The sequence below is a fragment of the Vanellus vanellus genome (assembly GCF_965231255.1).
Source record: "Vanellus vanellus genome assembly, chromosome: 13".
NCBI lineage: Eukaryota > Metazoa > Chordata > Aves > Charadriiformes > Charadriidae > Vanellus > Vanellus vanellus.
The window spans coordinates 1,453,533-1,469,940 of NC_138918.1; the positions used below are offsets into that span (position 1 = coordinate 1,453,533).

The 16,408-nt window shown below is 57.0% G+C and overlaps 1 protein-coding gene across 1 annotated transcript in view; it reads right to left on the minus strand.

The window, feature by feature from the left end:
• Positions 1 to 16,408, minus strand: part of ARHGAP26 (Rho GTPase activating protein 26) — a 153,227-nt gene that overhangs the window by 69,640 nt on the left and 67,179 nt on the right. The window contains exons 13-15 of the mRNA XM_082489744.1: positions 9,911 to 9,976; positions 8,554 to 8,628; positions 59 to 146 (exon numbers count right to left, since the gene is read on the minus strand). Coding sequence (XP_082345870.1) covers positions 59 to 146; positions 8,554 to 8,628; positions 9,911 to 9,976 — 229 coding nt within the window. The remainder of the gene's footprint in view (positions 1 to 58; positions 147 to 8,553; positions 8,629 to 9,910; positions 9,977 to 16,408) is intronic.

Consider the following 16,408-nt stretch of genomic DNA (forward strand, 5'->3'; position numbering starts at 1 on the left):
CAGAGCATCACCGAACCCACCCCGAAGCCCCACGACAGACGAGGCTTTTCTGCCTTACCTCAGGTAAGTTTTCAGTGCACTGGTAATGGTCTTTATCTCCCACTCTGCACAGATCTCTGTTTCTGTTTCTGTGGCTGTTTTGGGATCTAAGGAAAAAGACAAAAAAGACAAAAAAGTGAACCAAAGTGAAGATAATACCAGCTCACACCAGCTCAGCTGTGTGGGAGGACTGTCACGTCCCCTTTTATTTGCTATTCCCCAGCCCAGTGAGCACAAGCTGATCCCCAACAGACACTTCCGAAGCGACGCCGAGGCCGTTAGGCGAGACGGGCCACACTCACTTGCACGGGTCGAGGAAAAGAAAAGAAAAACATTAAATATGAGCAATGAGATGAGCAGTTTGACTCAAAGCGTGACATTGTGACACTACACAGGGTGCAGGAGATGGGTGTTCAGCGACAGTGGTGACAGAGCGGGGCACAAACACGACACGGACCCAGACAAACGGAGACCCCCAGGACTCGGCAGGAAATCCCAGCCCCGAGTAGGCTGCAAGGCACTGCCACAGCCGGAACCGACGTGAGCGACAGCAGCAACGGTGGCACAGCCTCTGTGACAGACGGGGTGGCGGAGGCAGGAACCCTGCCCGGGTACGCAGGGGGACAGCAGGCGGCGTGTTCTCCCGCCCGAGGTGGGGAAGAGGCCCCGGAGCCGCCCGACCCGAGCGGAGGGTGTTGGAAGGCAGCTCCAGGAACGTGCCACCAAGCGCCAGCCCGACGCTGGCTGCCAGGTGGCCTTGGACCGGGAAGCTCCATCGCCTTCTGGAGCAGGAACGCCTGCAGGGTCCCTGGGGACCACCAGGACCCGGGAGCCTCTCACCGCTGCCGACATACGTGGGGGGGGCAGCGATGCTGCCTGGCTCCAGCTGCGCTGGCGGCGAGGGAGAGGAGAAGCACCCGGGGTGTTCTGAAGCAGTGCAGGGCACAGAGCGCAGAGGCTCCACAGCAGAACTGCGCTGCGGTTTGTTTTGTCACCTTTGGCCTCTTGATGTCATCCTATTCTGTTTTCCATCCTCCCCACCGCAGGCTTTTTCTTGCCATCTTTAATTTTTAAACACCCGATTCGCCCTCCTCCAGCTCCGTAGCAGCCCCTGAGCCGCCGCGAGCACCGAGCCTCGAGGAGCATCGGGTACAACGGCAAACCTCCCGGCACCGGGGGAACCCAGCCCAGACCTCGCGACACACGAGACCGTGCCAGGCCCTCAGCGTGGAATGTCAGCGGGTGATGACAGAGATTGCGCGGCCATCCACGTCCACCCACCGCAGCCGCTCGCCACGGCTCCTGCCCCCTGTCCCCCTGTCCCCAAGCACGGCACGTGTCACTGCGGAGAGCTGGCTGCCAGCACGGCCGGCGAGCACGGCCGTGGGGTGGAGGTGTCCAAGCCACAGCTGATGTGCGCACACCTCTGGCACTGCCGTCCTCCAAGGACAGTTCTTCCCAGGTCCTTGGTCCCACCGTCGAGCAGAGGCGAGGTCGAGCCGCTCCCTGCTCACCCTGCTGCTCCAGGATTTACCCTCCGTGGCTGCCTTCGGTACAAACATGAACGGATCTTCAAAACGCTTTCTGGCAATAACTAGTTTCCTTCCAGTCCCTAAAGGGAGCCTACAAGAGAGCTGGGGAGGGACTTTTGACAAGGGCATGGAGTGATAGGATGAGGGGTGATGGCTTCAAACTGGAAAACAATAGGTTTGGATTAGATCTGAGGAAGAAATTCCTGACTGTGGGGGCGGTGATCCCCTGGCGCAGGGTGCCCCGAGCAGCTGTGGCTGCCCCATCCCTGGAGGGGTTCAAGGCCGGGTTGGACGGGGCTGGGAGCGACCTGGGCTGGGGGGGGGTGGCCCTGCCCAGGGCAGGGGGTGGGATTGGATGGTCTTCAAGGTCCCTTCCAACCCAAACCGTTCTATGATTCTCTTGATCGCTTTGGCTCTGACAAGTGACAGTGAGGGATACCCGACAGGCACGAGCTACTTTAGGTGATGCTGATGTCGGCTGCGTTCCCCAGGTGCCGGCAGGTCCCTGGGGCAGCCCTGGAGTGCATCTGTCCCAGCAAAGGCCAAACCAGCACCCCAGGGCACACAGCGGGTTTGATGGCAGTGAGGTGCCACCAGCTCAGTGCCACACACAGGCTCAGCCAACCCTTCCCGGCACTTGGCATCAGCAGAGATGATGGCCGTGGCTCGGTGCAAGGAGCCCTGGGCCAGCTCGGCACCTCTGCATCACACTGTGCTTACAGCCCCCGGCACCGCTCCGTGGGATCCGGGCACCCGCACAGCCCCGATGCCAATGCGCCCAGAGGAAATCCAGTCCCATGACCGGTAACTGCCTGGGTGCCGGCCTCGCGCCCCGCCGCGCTCCCGGCACTCGTGCCAAGGGGGTTCGGCACCCCGGCAGCGTGCGCCCATCCCCCCCACCCCAGCTCTGCCCGGGGACTCCTGCCTCCGGCTCGCAGGTCCCACGGGAACCGCGGAGCCGCCCTCCGGTCTCCAGCTCTGCACAGCGCCAGTGTCTGGGGCCAGGGAGCCTCTGACGCGCCTCTATTTATTGTCGAATATCGCAGCATACTTTTCTCCATCTTCTCCGGGGCCTTGCCTTCCTTTCTGCATTTTTACCCCCTCCTATCTTTCCTTTTAAAAATTCCTTTAAAGAAATCAAGAAGCCACGCGGATGTTCTGGGCGCGGAGGCTGCGGAGCAGCAGCCCGTTCCTTCCCGAGGCGGATCCAAACCCGCCGCCCGCAAACCCAAACTGTGCTCGCAGGAATCTGCCGCTCTCGGCTTCTCCCTGCCCTCGGCCACCCCCGGCCCCGGTCAGGAAGCCAGGCTTGTTTGCACAGCGTTCCGTAGTGAGATCAATAAGGCGCTATTTTTACTGATTTCTGTGAAAACACCGTAACGCTTTGACAATAAAAGGGCCCTCAGGAAGCAGCGACCGCTCCCTTCTTCGGCACCTCCACCCCCACCGGGACCCCGCCGCCACGGGGGCTGGAGCCGAGCCGGCCGCACCGGGGGCGCTCCTCGGTGCCCGCCGCCATGCGCAGGCCCGCCCCTAGCAGACACCAACGCCGGCGGCAGCTTAGTTTTAAAGCTTTGCTGACAATTACAGCCGTCAGCTGGGCAGCCACCATCACACGGGCATGGGGCGACCCGGCCCCGGATACTCCACGCGCAGCGCCGAGGACCAAGACCAAGGACGGCGACTGCGCCGCGCCAGGAGCCAGGAGCCCCGCGCCGGTGGCGGTGGCGGCCGGGCAGGAGGTAGGAGCGGGGCACAAGCGTGTCCCGTTTGCAGGCGTCAGCACGTTGCTTCTCTCCTGCTCGGATGCTGCTTCACAAACGCTCTTTGCCCGCTCGGTCCCGGCACCTCTCAGCGCTCCTGAAGGCTTTGACGGCCCCGAGCCGCGGGCGAGCAGGACCTGGAAACACACCGGGGATCCCGCTCCCACCAAAAACCCCGGGAAACCTCTGCGGGGACCTCGGGAGACACCGGTGCGGGTCCTTCCAGCGATAGGGAGGTGCCAAGCGTCCCCGGAGAGCCGGAGCAGGCGCAGAGAGGCACTCGCCGCGGCCAAGGCCGAGCCTGACGCCAGATACAGCTGCCGACGCCATCTGGTCCCACGGATTCAGCTCAGTGGGTATTTGTCTCTTCACAGACACTATAATGCGCTTTTGAATTTTAAAGCAATAGGTAAGCATAGTGTAATTTTAAAAGTAATTAAAAGAATGCACTGAATAAGAGTTAGGCTTTCCCTTAGGGCAGAGGGTTTATTTTAATTAAAAAAAAACATCAAGAGGAGCACTTGAAAAAGTAAACATTTAAGAAATGTATATTCACACAAAGATCACGTGTCTCACAGCAATCACGCAAATGAACACCATCCTTCCTCTGCAATGCCACAGCAACTTCCCATCGCACCACCTTTTTAAGGAGGCAATTTTAACAAAGATAAGCTTGGCAGAGTAACAAAAAAAACTACCAAAACACACAAAAAAACGCTTTTTAAAAAAAACCCTTTTTAAAAAAAAAAACCAAACCCTTTTTAATAGCAAGGCCTTCACCAAAGTTGAACAAACAACTCAAGACTGGATGTCTTTGCCAAAGCTCATCCAGGAGTTTATAGGCATGATTCATTCCCGAAACACTAGGCAAAATTCTACGGTCGGTCTCATGAAAAGACTCGGCGCAGTTAATCAGTTCCCCTCGACCTTCAAATTTATGAGTCTGCAAAAAGTTAGCTTTGTAGGTTACAGATGGAGCATCTGCCTCCCCCGCTAGAGAAGGCGGCAGCCAGCCCCACCGCGAGCTCCCATCCCCGCACAAGGACACGCTTCCCCGGGAACTGGTGTCAGTGTGAAACCCGGCAGTAAAAACACCCACGGGGCAAATTCGCTATTAGCCCTGAAGTTGCTTATCGCTGGAAATTACCAATCTGACGTCTCTTAGCAGATACGGAAAAGGCTGAAGTGAAAGGGTGAGGGGAAAGGGAGCGGAAAATTAACTTCCCCGAGCTGCTTATTCCAGCAGAGACTGCAGAAAGCACTTTGCTCACCCCACGACGCTGCCAGCCACGGCAGCAGCACCCCGCTCCCGTTCCGCGCGGTCACAGACGCCACACAGGACAGCGCTTCCCGGCTCCCCCCGGGTGGCGAGACCAACGCGGGTTATCACTTACAGCCTCAGGCGGGGGATATTTGCGGAAAGAAAAGGGAACTGCAGCACTACAGATCCAAATCAAGAAGAAATAAGAACGTGTGTTTTTATGGCAGGATCTACATAGAAACTCGGGGGTGGGGGGAATCCATTCCCACTCCCACTCCCCCAAAAAGGGGATTTGTGTTGCTGGTTTGTTTTCTTCCTGGAGGCAAACAGCATCAGCAGCGGAGGGGACGGGCACACCGTTCATCTCGGTGCCGTGGTCCCTGCAGACCCCGGGTGACGGGACAGGCGCCACGAGGCAGGGAGGGGTGGGAGGGAAGCCCAGACCGACCAGACACCCCCAATCCCACAGCCATGACGGAACCACAGCAAGACACTCGCCTGCAACGCCGGGGACTCCCCCCGAGGCAGCCGCCCCCGCCGGCCCCGGCTGCCGCACAGCACATCCCACGCGGCCGCTGCCTGAAGCCCTTTCAGAACTTCTCCATCTGCTTCCTGGGGACGGAGAAGCTGCTCCCCTAAGACAGCGGGTTTCAATTCCCCACCGATTTCTCCACGGCAAGGGGAACCGCCTCATCCCCCAGCTGTAACTCTCACCCGCGCTCAGGTGGCTCGAGAGATTTCCAGGGCGGCCGGAGGGCACGCAGCCGCGCGGGGCCGTAGGGAGCCCCACTCACCAGCCCCGATGGCTCACGCTGGGACGGAGCGCCAAGAGCACCTCGGAGGCTGCAATGCTCCGCTCTTCGCGCCGGGTTCCAGCGGCAGCTCTGTTGGTACCACCACTGCCCTGCGCACATGCGCTCCCGCAATAAACCCTTCCATGGGAGCGCCGACCCATAAAAGTTTATTTGTTGGAGTTTGAACTCATTTTGGTGGCGATGGTGGAGGCTAGGGAAAGGCAGCTCGCTCCGTCACGCAGGACCTGCCTCCCCCCAGCCCTGGGGGAGGCACAGCCCCCGCTTCACCCCAGTCTGGACAAAGACAAGCTGTCCTGCCCGAGCCCCAGACCCGCGCTGTCCCCGACCCGGCCGCTGCCCACGGGAAGGCTCTGCTCCGCAGTCGGCACAGCGCGGGGCCGACCTCCTGCGGAGACACCGCGTGCCAAAGGCCTTCCCGGCAGCGTCACCGACACCCGCCACCGCTCGGGGAAACTCGATCTTTTTGCCATTTAAACTGTAAGTGAATCAGTAGCGCTGCCCACATTCATTTCTAAATATAAGGGAAACCTGAAGTTGGAAGCACAATTTGGCCGCTCCGTTCACGAGGGCTGGATCCGAACACCCGTGATCGAGCAGAGCAGTGCCGCTACCGGCAGGAGGTCCGAGCCTCCAGCACAGCCCAGAGCAGAAGGGGATTTGGGAATGGACACGTTTCCATTTGGCACCGACTTTACAGACAGCCCCAGCGCTGGGATTGTCGGAGATGATTTAATCGCCTGCGATTCGGAGAAAGATACGGAGTCACGGGTTTGCAAAGTGTCCCGGCAATCACCAGCACAGGAGATCCCCAAAGGGGGTCCCGTGTCCAGCACCCCCCGGCACGCGCTCGCCGCTGATGGGGCTTCCAGCCCCGACAACTAAGGAAGACGTGCCGGGACAAAGTGAAACCACCGACGATATATCACCGCATTATGAGACACGAGGTCAACAGCTGAGTGGCTTCAGTCGCTGAAGAGATAATGGATGCTGGATGGTGTCCAGAACTTCGAATCCCTCCCAGCTCCGGAGAGCTCTCAAACCAAGCAAGTTTTGGCACCTGGCGCAGCCCCGCCACCTCGACCCAGAACTGACACGGCCTGAGACCGCCCTTGCGAGCAGCAAACAGGATCCGTCGCTCCGCTCGCTCGCGAGGTGACGCACGGCGGCACGAAAAGCATCAGCAGAAGACCCGGCACGTCAGACCCGCTGCACCCTGGGGCACCCAATCCCCGGCCTATTTTTATCAGTGGGCAGCAATGCTCTTTAACCGATGCGCTACCGCGATAGTGCCAAATGCGTGTGCCATGAGACAGCTCCGGCTTATCTGCTGTACTTGGGCGGCGAGCAGGACATATGCACATGCCCCAGAACCTATGCCAAACTTCTGCTAATAAAAGAGAAAGAGTCAGTCACCAGCTCTTGTGACTGCCGTGAACTTTCCAAATGCCACAGCAAAACCGGTGCAGAGAGGTCCCCTTGCGTCAGCCTCTGATTTAGAGCCTTACCCTTCTGTTTCCTAATTATCCCTACATTATCAATTTTGCATAGGTTAACGCCGACACCCGTAACAGCCACCATGGGCTTTGCTCAGTGAACATCTTAATGGTGGGAAAAGAAGGGGGAATTGGTAGAGGAGAAGGAAAGGTGTCGAAAGTGAAACACAACAGATGAAAACTTTTTGCAAGTAGAAATACACAGAGAGACAGGAGCGCTGGCATTTTGTGAAGGGAAGGGGAAGGAAGTCACGTTGCGAAGGAATGACAATAAGCGAATGGGAAGAGGAATAAGACCACAAATGTCACTCGTTTCCCCCAAGGTTCGTAAGACCGTCAACAAATTATTAAGCATTTGTTTCCTCATTACTACACCTATTTCACACGGGGTTTTGCCAGGTCTGAGACGCCTGAGCCGGGACTGGCAGAGGGCAGCTGCCGCTGCTCCAACCCAAGTGTATGTTTGCTCAAAATGGTTCTTCAAAGGTCTGTCTCCTGCGTGTCCGGACAGACAGACTGCCGCGGGGCTGCAGCTGGAAATACCACCTGATAGTTCAGGGGATGAAATGGTCACACATCAGCTCCAGCCTGGACCCGGCCAAGGGCACGTGGAGCAGGGGAGGTCCTGCTGGAGGGGCCAAGGGCTGGGAAGGCAGCGAAAAGACCACAGAGGGGAATGGTTCGCATCTCTTTTGGGGTCAAGTATAACCCTTGGGCTACAGCTGACACAGAAGCTGGGCTGGGAGTCGGGCTACAGACTCTCCAACGCCGACCGACAAGCGTGACCCAACACGGGGCTCTGCACGACTGTGGGGTGATGGGAACCCAACACCACCGACAAGGAACCGCTCCAGGAAAAGTCAGCTGTAGTGGTCCCAGACCTGCAGCAGGAACGACCACCAGCTCACTGACACTCACAAGACCTGTTTGCTCCTACATGTTCCAGTCCCCAGATGAGGGAATGCCTGTTCAGAACACAAAGGCACTTGTAGCAACCACCACAGCCTCTCTCCTGCCATCGTACCATCCGAGAGGTGGGGAGAGCTTTCGGAGGGCTGCTGGGCAGCTGCAGGGTGGCAGTGCTCAAAGGAGCCCCACCATGTCAACACCAAGCTCTGCCATGGTGTGACCCGCCACCTCCTCTCCGCCCGAGCACCCAGAACGGCAGGACCCGGTGCCTCAGGCAGGAGGGAAACGCATGCTTGAAAGGTCTGGGCAAGACCGTGTTAAAACAGGCACAAGACGGTCCAAGGGGAAAGTCAGAAGAGCCACAGGCAGCATGCAACACACAAGAGAAAATAATTAAAACGTATTCTGGGAACAACGTGGCAGGTAGGAGATTAAAAACCAAAGCTTTCAGCTATTTCTTTGAAGATTTTAGTTTGCATTTGGGAAGGCTGCCAAAATTCGTAGCGCATGTGAGCAGGACACCAGTGACTGCACCAGAAGACCTTTTAAAGCAATGTCCTCCATGAGTCCTACCTTAGCAACCTGCCAGTGGTGCCCCGGGACCTGCCGGCCTCTAACAGCATGTGGCCCTAAGAGCACAGTCACCACGATTAGGTACCCCGACAAGAGCCTCCGCTCTCAGCTGGCAAGACTTCAAAGCAGCACAATCTACTTGCCTTTAACAAAATACGAGATACTTACCCATTAATATACTCAACAGCTTTTGAACTCTAGAGTTGACTCCAACGATTCGGTAGAGCCCTTGCTCATTGATCCCTAGGAAAAACAAAGAGCTTATTAGGAGAATGTCAAAAGAGCTACTGACATTTCTTTCATTTCTTTGGCTTCCCTAATAGCAAAAATAATTAAACCCTCTCACCAACTCCGTACAAAATTATAGAAGAGGGTAAATTTGGTTTTGATGTCAGAGCTTTCATGTATTGATTAAAAGTATGACCCCCCCAACTAGCTCAGTAATAAAAGATCCGAGGACATCTTTCCACCACGCCGCTACAGCGAGGGAGTACGGCTGCACCACGATGGATCTGCACTCCACGCACAAGACAAGGGCAGTTTTGGAAAATTTTACTGTGCCAAGTTGTTCAAGGTTGAGGTCTGGGACTTGTGCATGTTCTTCATCCAGGGAACAACGAGAACCAAGCAACTTGCTAGGGCAGAGAGCAGCCAAAGGACACGGTGACACAAGCCCCTTCCCACCGAAGCACTGCAGGTCAGGCGTCCCGCGCCTCCCAGCCGGAGCTCTCCAAACTTCCCCCAGAACTGCACTTGACTTGTTTGGTCTCATCTCATGCTGTGTTTAGCATGAAAACCTCTGGGTGTTCCCCCTCCTGCGGGATGCTGCGGGAGCCCAGTAGCTCCCAGGTGCTCCTTTGCTCTGGACTGCAGTTTCTGCACTGCTGCCAGTATTACAGGGGAAAATGCCACCTTTGAATAGCCCACAACGTATTACGTTGCCTATGGGCAGGAAGAAGACCCCCAGTGACAGGCGACAGGCAGAAATACTGCCAGCTCAGAGTCCTACTCCGCCCAAAGTTTCCTGGGAGGCCTCTTTCTTACCTTGTGCAGGCATCAGTGAGGCGTGAGTGGACGTGAGAACCAGACCCACATTTCGGGGGCCCAGACGCTAACGAGCTAGCCCGTCTGTATACAAATAGTCTCCCCAAGAGGTTTAGGGGAAGGATTGACACCCAGATCTGTTTGTTACCCCACAGGAGAGGAAGTGGTTTGCAGTGGTACCGCACGAAGGGATGCTCAAGCAAAGTCCCCACCTTTGGTCCCTTCCCCTACCTTGCACGTCCAGGGCGTTATTTCCTAACTCTGCCCTGAGGTTTGCGGAGCCCCCGCCAACCCCGGCCGCGGGGCGAGCGCCCATCTCAGTAAAGGCACCCGCCTGAGCGTTTTACGGGGTTCCTCTGATGCGGGTCTCCGCGGGTTAATGAATCGCTTGTGCTCGTGAAAAGAGCAGGTAGGCAACTGCTCCGCTCAAACAGCTGCAAGGCCGTCCCCCAAAACAAGACCATCTGGTGAAGTGCGCTACCTCTTGTTTCGACAGCATGTATGCATTTCTTGATAATGCTGAAGCCGATATTATCCAACTGGGCAGCTGAAAGGGAAGAGAAGAGAGAAGCGATAACCACCCAGCAGAGGGACGGCGTCACACCGAGCGCAACGCTCATCCCGCCCTCGTCGCTGACAGCCCCAGCACCGCTGTACCGCTGCTCAAACGAGGCGGGGAGGAAGAAGGAGATAAATTAGGTGTTCACGGAGGAAAGGCACGAGTACAGTAGCTCGTACCAGGTGTAGCCCAGGCAAGCGCAGAACGCTAACCCCTCACTTCAGCCTCCGCGTGGCTCTGAACCGGCACCTCCCACGCCTGCCCAGCAGCAGAGCCCCGGGCTCTGCCAGAGATTTACGTCTGCAGTCGGTCAAAATATTAAGTTAGGATCAAGGTGAGATAACCTGAAGAGACCTTTGTCTGGGAAGCTGACACGAGGTTGCTTGGAAAAAAACGTGAATCATTTAATTTTGACACAACAAACCCCTGAAAACAGCACCCGGGGCAGCTCGCTGATGCGTCCCTGCTAATTCCTACAGACCCTCTCAGCTCTCCGCCCAGCTAACCAAGCCGTCGGTGTGCTGGAGGGATGCCTTCACCTCCGGGCCATCTCCATCACCCCTCGCTGGGGACCGCCTGTGTGGCTGGGGACGGGACTGACCTCCCAGGCTGCGCGGGGGCCGCGCCGTGGGGCCCGTCGCTGCCTCGGATCTCTTCTGGGGGCTTTCGAGGTGGCTTTGGGCAGATGCAGGTTTTTTCAAGGACAAGCCATATGAGAGGTTAGAGCATTCAAAAGCTACGGTAAAAGGAGAACTGGGAAAGAAACAAGTAGAAGAGAGAAGCGGGAGATAACTGTGAGCAGCAACTGTGAAGGAAAACGGAGTAAAAAAATCAAAAGGTGAAAGCGTGGAGGTAAAAACATAACACAAAGAGGAGAGAGATGACAACATGTGGCAGTGGAAGAGCAATAGAAACTGGGAGATGGGAACGAATTTGGGGTAAAATCTCTGTCTGAAGCATCTCCCGTGCCCAGCGGGAAGGGACCTGTCCCGGGGGAGCCAGCCAGCGCCAGCCCCGGCCCCCACCAATGCCTGCGCCCTGCCTGCGCCCTGCCTGTGCCCTGCCTGCGCCACGCTTGAGGCAGACACTCCGCCCCCCCCAGCGATGCAAAAGCCGAGCGAAACGATATTGTCTCATGAATGCTACACGTTCCATCCCATTTACCCTCACTCTATGCAGATGCGCACAGTTCAAGAACAGCCCCTTCTTTTATTAGCACAAATGAAATATTTATTTGGTGCAAATTAGGATGTCCTGAAGGCAGCTGACTCTGCCCAAGAGTAAGATCTAAAACATTTGTGTTAACAGAATGTAGAACTCAATTAACTCATGCTGTTGCAGGTCTTCACATTTAATTTCAAGGAATTACTAATACACAGACCCAACTACCTGCTGGAAGCACGTATCCCTTAGTCAGCTTTCCACCCCCGGGTGGAAAACACTGCCTGCAGACAGCTATTTGTTAAGGAAAATTAATTCCCTTCTATATAAAAGTTTGGGAAACCCTTCATATGGCAGAAGCCCCACAGCGAGGGGTGCGCAAAGACCCCGCGGGCTCCAGGGCTGGGATGAGCACCCTGGGCTGGGGCTGCGGGAGGGAGGGCGCACTATCGTCCCCTCACCTCTCCCCTCCTGCCACCTCCAGCAAAGGCTTTTCACCCCGGCTGGCCCTCGAGCTGCCGGTGATGCATCTGCCCCAGCGGCAGCGCGGACCCACCAGGCAGGAGGAGCATCACCGGGGACTGCGGTAGAACCACAACCCGCTCCGCTCCACTCCCCGCTGCCACGCGCAAGGTGCGGGGTTACCCCGACTGCACCTGACAGAGGACCCCAGACTCCCAGACTGGTCAGGGCTGGCAGGGCCCTCTGGAGCCCCCCCAGTGCCACCCCCCGCCAGAGCAGGGGCACCTCCGGCAGTGGCACAGGACACATCCAGACGGGTTTGGAATGGCTCCAGAGGGGGAGACTCCCCCCCTCTCTGGGCAGCTGTGCCAGTGCTCTGCCGCCCGCACAGGACAGGAGAGAAGTCCCTCCTCAGGTTGAGATGGAACTTCTTATGGTCACGTTTGTGCCCATCACCCCTTGTCCTGTCACTGGGCACCGCTGGAAAGAGTGTGGCCCCATCCTCTTGCCACCCGCCCTTGAGATACTGATCAGCATTGACGCGATGCCCTCTCAGCCTTCCCCTCCCCGGGCTGGAGAGCCCCGCGGCTCTCGGCCGCTCCTCAGCGGAGATGCTCCAGGATCACACAGCACGGCTCCGTACAGCTGCACCATTTAAGATGTTGAGCTCCAGAAGGTAGAAAAGGCATAGCCTTGGCTTAAAAGCAGATGACTTTACGTCTGCACAGACTTGAGGGAATGCCGTGTTGCAAGAGACAAAAAACTGCACTTTATCAAGAGTGCAGCCCAGGGCTGTTAGTGTCCTCACAGCAAGGCAGGTGCGATTTTACTCTTTTGCATTCCCCCTGTTCACATCATTTATTTAAACACGGATTCACTGCTGCTCCACCAGCGGCCAGCTCCCCGGCCACCCACGGCTCGCGTGGTGCCGTCCCTCACTAATCACTTGTTTTGAGTTCGCTGCTGGTGGTGTTTCTTGTGTGATGAACGGCACAAGAACCTGCAACAGCGAAACAGTAAACCAGCTCTATTATATTTTTCTGGGCAAGCACACTGAAGTGCTGAGCCAACATAAGCACACAAGTTGCAGGATGCCTCTGCCATAGGATGTGTGAACACACAGCAGCTCCGGGGCCCTTTGCAGCGGGAGGGCTCTCCAGCGCTGCTCCCAACCGCTCCCCAAGCACGGACACGGCATTAAACCAATGCGCCATCGACCAGCGGGGCACAGCCTACCATACCCCCGATCACCGATAAACACAAGCACAGAGGTACCTGAGAAGCGGGAAACCACCGTGCAGGAGCCCTTTTGTGCAGGCAGACCTGGTACAGCAGGACTTATTCATGGAATCATAGAACAGTCTGGGTTGGAAGGGACCTTGAAGACCATCCAGTGCCACCTCCCCCCAGCCCAGGTCGCTCCCAGCCCCGTCCAACCCGGCCTTGAACCCCTCCAGGGATGGGGCAGCCACAGCTTCTTGGGGCACCCTGCGCCGGGGGCTCACCGCCCCCACAGCCAAGAATTTCTTCCTTCTGAATCTCCCCTCTTCCCGTTTGAAGCCATTCCCCCTTGTCTGTCACTCCATGCCCTTGTCAAAAGTCCCTCCCCAGCTCTCCTGTAGGATGGAAGTGACCACACACAATCCTCCCGAGCAGACGAATAAGCTCGTCCACTTGTTGCTGAGCTCTGGATCAGGAAAGGTCAGGGATTTATTTGCAGTAGTTATATCCAGAAATAATATCTAATTAAATATCCAAAGTGCCTTTATTCATCCTTCAATTTGACTTTTAACGAGCATTGTAAAAGCTTGATTTCCTCGCTCGCAGAAACAGCCTCTTTATCTCATTCCTTCACCCAATGATTCAGTTCAGCAACAGCACCGACCAAAGTCGGATTTGTACCTACTGCCGTTCTGGTCCTCACGCTCGCTCCACTCGCCCCCCCCGCGCAGCCACCCGCAGCCCCGAGCGTTGGTTCAGCAGCTGAACCCCCCCTTGGCTCCTGTTTGACAGCGGCCGCAGGTGAGGGAGCGGGGAGGGGGGGCAGCCGACGGCCGCCCGGGGCTGGAGAGAGCAGCACCGCGGGAGCCTGCCCGGAGGAGAGGCAGGGTCTGGGGTCCCAGCAGCTCCGGCCAGCCCGCGGCCAGCCTGGTACAGCCCCCTCCTCCTTCCTGCTCTCCCCCATGCCCTCGCAGCAGGACTAGTGCAGGGAGAGGGCTCCCTGAGATTCACTACAAAAGAAAAAAAAAAAATAGAAAAAAGCCTGCTCTATCAAAAACCCCGCCAGACCCAAGTCTTCAGCTGCTGACCTCAACGCGAGCTGCCGCTGCGGCGAGGCAGAGGCAGGGGCGCGTGTACGGGAGGGACGGGACCCACGGCCCACGCTCAGACGGATTCACACGGCGTGGAGCTGCCTCCCGCGTGAGCCGGGGCGAGGGGAGGCGGAGGGGCAGAGCGAACTCTCGGGGCTGCCACAGAAAAGCATGGCCAACACGTGTCTCCGCTCTTCACGACAGGAGCCCCTAATCCCCATCCTCTACGTTTACAACAGCCTCTCGGCCATCGCCGGGAGTGGATTTACAAACTCTTCTGGTGTCAGAGGCGGTGTTTTCCTCTGTCCCTGCATTCAAACCCGCTGCAGGTGCAAAGCCTCCGGCCCTGCCTCCTGCTGCTCCCCCTCCCTCGAGGCTCTCCTTCCCCAGGGGAAAGATGTGCAGCAGCTCCAGCGCAGGACCCATGTCACAGGCCCTTCACACAAGAGCAGCATTCCAATGCACAACTGAGATGCAGTATTCATACTGTAATCTGGCAGAGAACTATTTCACATCAGCAAAGGTGATACCCTTTGCTTGTATTACAGTTGTTGCACACACACACACACTTATGTGACCCTCATGTAGCATCATATTTCTCGTGCTACTGAGCTGGTCTCATCCCGTTCTGGTTTTGCCTAGCAGATTATTTCTGTTTAATCCATTAATTCCTTTACTTTATGCTGATATGGCATATCAGGGCATCGGGAAAGGGGTAAGAAGACCGAATCAGCTCTGTTCAGCCTCAGGCAACCTCGCTAACTCCAGCCGTGCACGCATCGGTCGCGGCAGCGCAAGGTCAAAGCACGCGCTGCTGCATACCCCACCACACGCGTCTGTGCCGTGCAACGAAGTGCCACAGTGATTACTGCCACGAATTCTTTCAAAGACTTTATGGAATTAAGAGCCCCAGAAAAAGGGAGAAACCACGAAGCGAAGACCAGAGAGAAATGAGTTTTCAAGTCTTACTTCAAGTCTCAAAGTACCCGTGAGCTGCCCAGATTGGGAAATGAAGACTGCTGGGGGGGGGCAGGCCACCCCGCCAAGCGCACCAGCAGACGGGGCAGTCGAGGGATTCGAGGTCTGCGAAGAGCTTAAGAAAATAAAGACAGCTTTTGATGGGGTCCTGAACTAACAGGGAACCGAGTGGAAAAATGAGAGGGAAATGGCGGAGAGGGGAAGGGAAAGGAGTTCTGTGATTTTCCATGCAATAAGCACAAATGTCCTGGAGGATTTGTTTCCACAGAGCAGGGCAAGTCCTCCTGGTTTGCAAACCAGCGCATCTAAATTCATCTGGCTCCCGCGGTTCACTGACACCCGCTCGCCCCCACCGCTCGGCACTGCCTCCTCCCACCTCCCAAAGAAGATTAAGACAAATCACCCCGTAGGCCGATGGCCATCTGGCCACGCAGCAGGATGCAAAACCCAAAAGCTCTGTTAAAATTAGACAGTGGCCAAAAAGCAGACCTCACTATCGCACTGCGAGTCTCCTTCAGAGTAACGTAAGTGCGGGAGGAAGCAGAGGCATACAGGTTTTCAGGGTCAGGAATTGCATCCGGACTCCACTCAATCACTGCCTCATTTCGAGTCCTTATAGGAAGCTCCTGCATCAAGGGCTGCGTGGCAAACAGCCAGTCTCCGAATCAATTTTTAAGTGTAGCTGGTGAGGCAAGCAGTTCACTACAGACATGGTTTTAATGAGGGCTAAAGCAGAGTCAGATGTCTGAACACACCAGCGGCAGCCCCAGTCAGAGGCGTATGTGAGGATAATTGCCACCAGCCGGCTGGGGAGCGCTGCTACACAGTCAGCCTTCAGCCCAGGGTCCCTACGCGCTCCCCGGAGTGGGGGGCGGAGGGTCTACCGAGCAGAAAAGGGACTGTTCTCATTTTTAAGGCGGACCATCAAAATGGCAGAGGTACTAAAAGAGAAGAAACTTTGCCAAAGCCTCCTCAGCTGGTTAAACCCAGCTTCGTACTCATCTGGTGAAGACGCGCAGGGATAAACTTGGCATTTGGTGTCTTTGTCAAAGTCTCACTACACTTTGCCAAACGCTGAGCCGCTTCGGAGAGGCACGATGGAGGCGGGGGCTGCAGTCGCTACCAGCACTACAAACAAACAACTTCCCAAAGCGGCACAGGCAGCCCAGGGCCAGGCTGGGAACCGACACGGGAGCTGCCCCCAGCCCGGGGACAAACCAGCCTTCTCCTCAAAGCCACCGGCGCCCCACAGCCCCAGCACGGGCACGCAGCTGGGGATCCGTCTGGGGGCCGGCCCAGCACCACCCCGACAGCCCAGCGCCCCACAGAGTGACACGTTCCCCTCCGACACCTACACCCGTTTCCCATTAAGCCCGGGAAAACAACCTCTTTAGATACCTGCAGGCCAGCGTGGTGCTGCCCGTGCCGCTGCCAGCGCGGGCCCTCGATGGGGCTGTGCACAATGAACCACGGGCAGGAGCGGGGGCTCCGGGCGCAGAAGCTGCCG